Below are 6,541 nucleotides of genomic sequence, written 5' to 3' on the forward strand. Positions count from 1 at the left end.
CAGACATCTACAATATCTCTCAGTTGAAAAATTACTTAAACTTAGCTTAAAAAAATTAATCTTGAAAATTTCTCAACTAAATTTCTCATTCAACTCCTCATTTTGTTCTTGCCTACTTCCTCTCTTCTATTTCATCTCATTTTCTTTCATTTCAACCTATTTCTTCACATTTCCATGCATCCACAAATTTCCTTCCCTCTATTTTACATGTGTGTTCCATCTCAGCTAATGGATTTTACTCACGCATATTCTCCGCAGGCAAAGAACGCTCACTCACAGAAAGAAACACAAAGACACAAACACAAACATTAATGGTAAATATTTCTTCGAATGAACATTCCCTGTTTTTTTTAATAAGATTTTGAAATCTGGTACTCCGACAATGCAAGGAAATTGTGTTTTCTTTGAAATATCTGCTAATTGGTGTACGGTATCACGACCGAATAATTGTTAAGTTGTTCCAAATTATAACTAGCTAGCATTCTACTTGTCTTTCCCACATGCAGCAGGTACCACCTGAAAGTAGGAGTCAAAATGAAATTCCTCCGGACATAAAATCCATCTTTGAGTCTTGGACTGTTGAAAAAATTCTCCATGGGTTGCTCGATTATTTCTAGTACTTAAATACTGAATGAATCAAAAGAAGTTATAGCATGAATTTCAGGTTAACGAAGAATACGATTTTAGAGGAGCTGGGATCGATAAGTTTTTCTCTTGATACCGATTTTTTCCTTCGAAGGATGGATCCCTGAATTTTTGTCCGGAAATGAAATCATGAGGATGTCACAATACGAAATCTCCGTCAATCACTTCCATAGCTACCACTTTCGATTAGACTTCATCAATTTTTAAATCTCCGTCCAAATCATAACTGCGGTACTCCCCAATTTTTTCGATTGGCAATATATTTGAAAATTGAAAAGTGTTACACTAAGTTAAACACTGAAAAGTGAAATAAGTCTGAGCAAATTATGGACGAGTTGTCCTGCATCCTCTGGTTTTAGGAGGATTTAGTTTAACTTAAAGGCATCATCCCACGAATCTGGAGTGGTACGGATTTCCGGTGGAGTATTCGTATACGGGTGGCAGATTATGGGGAGAAGGGTGATTCCGTTCATTTCTTCCTAACTGCAGTAGAAAATGGCCCGGAAGATACGGCTTCGAGCGTTCCGGCGCGCTATTTTCTACAAGGAGTTCGATTGGAGCGCGCCAGCATTGTGCGGCGCCGCATCTTCCGGCCGTTTTTTACGGCAATTAAGAAGAAATGGACGGAACCACACCCCCTCCATAATCTACTATCCCGCATATGGATACTCCACCTGAAATCCGCACCACCTCAGATTCGTGGTATGCTGCCTTTAAGCATCTCTTTGTTCGCGTATTTCGCAGCTGCACGAAGAATTCATGTAGCAAATCAATGTGCTCCTTAAGTTAATCCCCCAATATGAATTGAAGAGCTCAACGAGAGGCTTACGCGGGTCCTCAAGCGAATCCACGAAAACATCACTTCAATGAAGGGGACACTCATAAGTGATATCGCATTTATGACGATGAATTGCATTGTTCCTTACCGAACTCACTCGCATGCACTCCTCGGAGAACTAGTGAGAGTGAGTCAGAAAACCTATCTGGAATACCAGCTTTATGTGATTCATCCTAAGAAGTAACATGGAATCTCATTGTTACTTTCTTCTTCTTTCTGACCTAGATACGAGTTGCGCTCGTTAGAGAATGAAAAATACAACCAGTATAAAAGGGCGACTAATTCCACACAGTAACGCCATGACTTCTACTTTACTTCCTTCACTTTTGTTATTTTGCCTACTCAGCTGCTGTTTGGCAAGTACGTGGACTCAATTCATTAAATTTTTACACCAAAAAAAGTCGGAGTCCCCTTGTAAAAATAGTTTTTAGTAAAATCTCCGCCGTCATCCCATGGTGCTCATTAATAAATTGGTTGCACTTCACAAACCGCACTACTCTTTGTATAAAAAACTGGGATTAGGTCCCTTTAAGATACATTTGTATTTGTGAAAAAAAAGATGTACAGAATAAGGCCTATCCATATTCTGTCCCTACAGTCTAGAGGTCAAAAACTCGATTTACTATGTACGGAGATCACCTTTTGAAAAACTGTTCCAGTGTCAGTAAACCTCTAATGCAAAGTTTTTAGGAGAATTTTCGTCACACAGGATTTAGGAACAATCCACACTCATACCGTAGGTTGCTTAAAGGCAGCATACCACGAATTTGGGGTGCTACGGATTTCAGGTGGAGTATTCGTATACGAGATAGTAGATCATGAAGAGGAGGGAGGGGGTGATTCCATCCATTTCCTCCTAATTGCCGTAAAAAACGCCCCGGAACGGCTTCCGGTGCATTATTTTCTACAAGGAGTTCGATTGGAGCGCGCCAGCCTCATGCACGTACTGTATCTTCCGGGCCATTTTTTTACGGCAATTAGGAAGAAATGGACGGAATCAACCCCCACCTCCCCATAATCTATACATAATCGTATACGAATACTCCACCTGAAATCCGTACCAGCTCAGATTCATGGGGTGATGCCTTTAAATTTTAAACCTAGCAAAGACTCCACAATCGACCCCACAAATAGAAACATTTGAAAGTTATTATTATCATTATTATACTTTAACAGCGCTGAAGAAGAACTCAATTAAGAGGCCAAGAACGGCAAAGTTTTATTATCTGTTAGTCCGATGCTCATAAAGGAAATAAAAATGAACTGCTTCGGAGTGACATAAATTCCCACCCGTGTAGTACTTATGGAAATCACCGAAATTCATAAGAACCCACACAATCTTCAGAGAAATGTCTATGTAATGTCAGTACTCTGCGCTGGTATTTATAAAATGTCATTTCTTTGTTTCTAGCATGCTACTGTAGGCAGTTGCTTCATCACGTTCACCTTATTGATTTCTTGAGTTTGAATTTTAATCGCATTGGGCAGTCACATGCGCGCCAGCCATGTGACATCACTCGGAAAATCTAAGGAACTCGCTCGAAGTCACTGGGAAAGTCTGTCATTTCGTCTGGCTAGTGCTATATTTTGTTGCAAAAAGCTGAAGTTCAACTACAAGTGATTGGGCATCATGTTCGACTTGAAAGCAGAGCCCAATTCACTCGTGTCGAGCTTGTAGCATCTCTCAGGGATTTTTCCGGGAGTGGGGACGGTTTTGGCTGAACCCATAGTAGTTGTCGCCAAGTCTTTGAGCTACCAAGAGGTTACAGCGGGAGAACCCAAACAGTTGAGGGGCGTGAGCTGTGTCAGAGGGAACGGAAGTGATAAAAGAGAAACTGTCCACAACACAGAGCGGCGGAACTGTGTCAGACGAAGTCCCCGGAGAAATATCCAAGTGGGCGAGGTTGTGCGTGTTCACTTACATTACTAACCTTCTAATTGTATGTTATTTGTTAAAGGCATCACCCCACGAATCTGGAGTGGTAGGGATTTCAGGTGGAGTATTCGTATACGGGGTCGTAGATTATGAGGAGGAGGGTGATTCCGTCCATTTCTTCCTAATTGCCGTAGAAAACGGCCCGGAAGATACGGCTTCGAGCGTTCCGGCGCACTATTTTCCAAAAGGAGTTCGATTGGAGCGCGCCAGCCCTGTGCGGCGCTGCATCTTCAGGCCGTTTTTTACGTCAATTTGCAAGAAATGGACGGAATCACCCACCTCTCCGTAATCTACTATTCGAATACTCCGCCTGAAATCCGCACCACTTCAGATTCGTGGTATGCCTTTAAAGACAACGGTTAGTCGGTTCCTTTGTGTTTAGAGAAGAAAATGAAAGGACTAAGCGTTCCACTACCGTTACTTTCAGCTGGAGTTTGAAATTCCCTAACCTCTGCATATATAATAGTACATGCACATGACTTCTAAACGATAGGGGGACCAAAAATAGTTCTTCTCACAACACCACCTCTTTTGTACTTGCATCATACATTACTTTCAGGTAAATACCATGAATATCATGATTACTATAAACCTCATCACGAACATTACCATCCGCACCACGACTACTACCACCCCCATCATGAACATCATGAACACGGTACGCACTTTAAGTATGAATCTTCTACCTGCCAATCTGAATTTTGGTCATTATTTTGGTTAGTAAAAAGCATTTTTGCGTTTTCAAACCAATAGGAACAGCATGATAAGAGAGGTGAATATTGTTTACTTGCCCAAGATTTCAGGAAAACATCACGATGTAGACCATTATGACGAGCAGCCGCATTATTACGACTATAAGGATCATCACAAGGATGACTACGATAAATACTATGGTTACGAAAAGCACAAGCATGACGATGGTCATCATAAAGATTATTATGGTCACCACGATTCTAAACAACTCCTTGATGAACTTAAAGGTCATGACCACTACCACGACTATTACCATAAAATTTGAGTGCTCTTTCGGTGACGGTGCTACTTTGGTGATTTTCGAAAAACTAACCTGGTGTGCGCTTTTTTTGGGTTGGGATAAATGTGTAGTCTATTCTTTATTGTGATTTGTATGTTCCTAACTGTAAAGTAAATTACTTCCTTGTAGAGGTCAGAATGAAAAGAAGGACTTCGAAACTATAAAATACTTGAGCAAAAAAAAAAAAACATAGATGAACAGGGTCGTTGAGAATTTCTCAACAGGGGAGGGGTGTCAAAGAATTAGGGGGCCGTAAAGCTTGTGAGCAGATGAGAAAAAAATTAAGAGAGCAAGGAGAAATAGACGAGGGCATAGCTGATTTCAAATAAAATCATATTAAAGGATGCAAAATGTTAGGAAAATAGATGTCTTGAACTATTTTTTTTTAAGATTTTGCTAGTATAATTTCACATCTTTTGGTTCAGGATTAGTTTGGGAAAATACTATATAAATGAAGGACATCCGGATTAGGATAAATGCGAAGGGCCTACGAAGGCAAGAAAGAGAGTGTAAATTATATATGCGTTCTGAACAAAGCTTTCTGGCCTTGTTTTTAAGTGAGTTGTTTTAAATAAAAATTCCACCAAAAAAATGAAAATATTGAGTAAGAGAGAAGGAATTAGAGTGAGTATACGGTACCCATAATCGGCTGAAGCTGGCTGAAGTCAATAATCCTTTACACTTGATGGCGGAACGTGATGTTTGGCTGTTTTTATTGCGACAGTCAGGGATCAATTCCTGACAAAAGCCGGATTTTTTGATCTAGTGTACGAGAGTTAAAGTAGTACATTTCACATCCGAAAGTAAAGCAATTTCAAGGTTGTTGCTGAGCGAAAAAAAGACATCTACAGCGCAATTAAAGCTAAAATTAGTATAAAAGAGGCTCCACAGGTTTCTGAATATCGACGCTCAAAGTGGATTTCATGCAATAAAGCTGGCTGCGATTTGTAGAGGGAGTTTTCTTCTATATATCTACAGAGTTTGGTGCATCTAGTTCTCCTAACTTTTTTTGAAACCTAGATGAGAAGAATTCTAAATTTTGCCTCAAATTTTCGAGTTTTTCCCAACTAGCTTTTGAGAGAGCCATGACACCTACTGAGACCAAACTTCGCAGTTAGGGGTTTTTCCTCTCAAATATGGCATCGAATTTTTCAACCGCGCTACCGTAATCTCGCAACGGAAGGAAGTGCGAAACATCAGATTTTCGGCAACCCGTCAAAATTTTTATGACTTCAAACAAAGTCCAATAACTCAGCTTGTAGTCTATTATACGAATTCCATTTGGAGTATGTTGTGAAGAAAGATTTTTGCTATCCAAATTTATTTTTACTTTCTTTAAATTTATTACTTATTTATTTATTTATTCTATTTTATTTTTATTATATTTGTTTTTTTATTAATTAATTTATTTTAACTCTACAATGGCGTAAACCTCCCTCTACAGAAGGCAGCCACCTCCGTCTTCCTCCGTCTCTTCTGTAGTCCGTTATTCATATTTATTATTATTTGTTTTTTAAAATCCGACCAGTCCACCAGTAATTTCCAATCAGGGCCTCGTTCTAATCGCTAAAGCGATTTCTGAATAACATCTACATGCGGCGAACAGTGTTCTAAATACAATTTCAGAAGAACGGTGAAATGACGGTGAAATGTTCTTCTCAGTAGTTTTTTCACGGTTTTGCAAAAATGAAGATTCCGGCGCGGATCAAACTCTTAATCTTTCGTTTCCATTGTCGATGAGTATAATTGTTTGTAAATAATAGAAATGTGGGAATGGTTCTAAGGCTTGTTTGCAGCTGTTTTTTCCATTTCGCAAAAATAATGGCTCCTGCGAAGATCGAACTCCCGAGTGTTTGTAATCTTTGTCAAAAGAAGAATTATGTCGTCGAGTACACGTTGAGAGCTTCCTTCTTTTCAATTTATATGTACTGACTTACTTCTAATCCAGTGAACTATGGCGTTTATATTATATTATATTATATATTTTTATTTTGATTCCAGCACTTTTTATTAATATCCATTATAGCACCATTTATTAATACTTTCTATATTATATTACTTTATTCATTTACTGAGCATCCAATTTCCC

General features: G+C 39.1%; 1 protein-coding gene across 1 annotated transcript; it reads left to right on the plus strand.

Annotated features, from left to right (window-relative positions):
• Positions 1–3,680: 3,680 nt before the first annotated feature.
• Positions 3,681–4,437, plus strand: RB195_004984 (uncharacterized protein; the record flags this gene model as incomplete). Its single annotated transcript, XM_064177238.1, has 3 exons — positions 3,681–3,777; positions 3,979–4,077; positions 4,223–4,437. 3 exons carry the CDS (start codon positions 3,681–3,683, stop codon positions 4,435–4,437), a joined length of 411 nt encoding a protein of 136 aa, XP_064034363.1.
• Positions 4,438–6,541: the final 2,104 nt, after the last annotated feature.

The sequence above is a fragment of the Necator americanus genome, chromosome I, assembly GCF_031761385.1.
Source record: "Necator americanus strain Aroian chromosome I, whole genome shotgun sequence".
Classification (NCBI taxonomy): domain Eukaryota; kingdom Metazoa; phylum Nematoda; class Chromadorea; order Rhabditida; family Ancylostomatidae; genus Necator; species Necator americanus.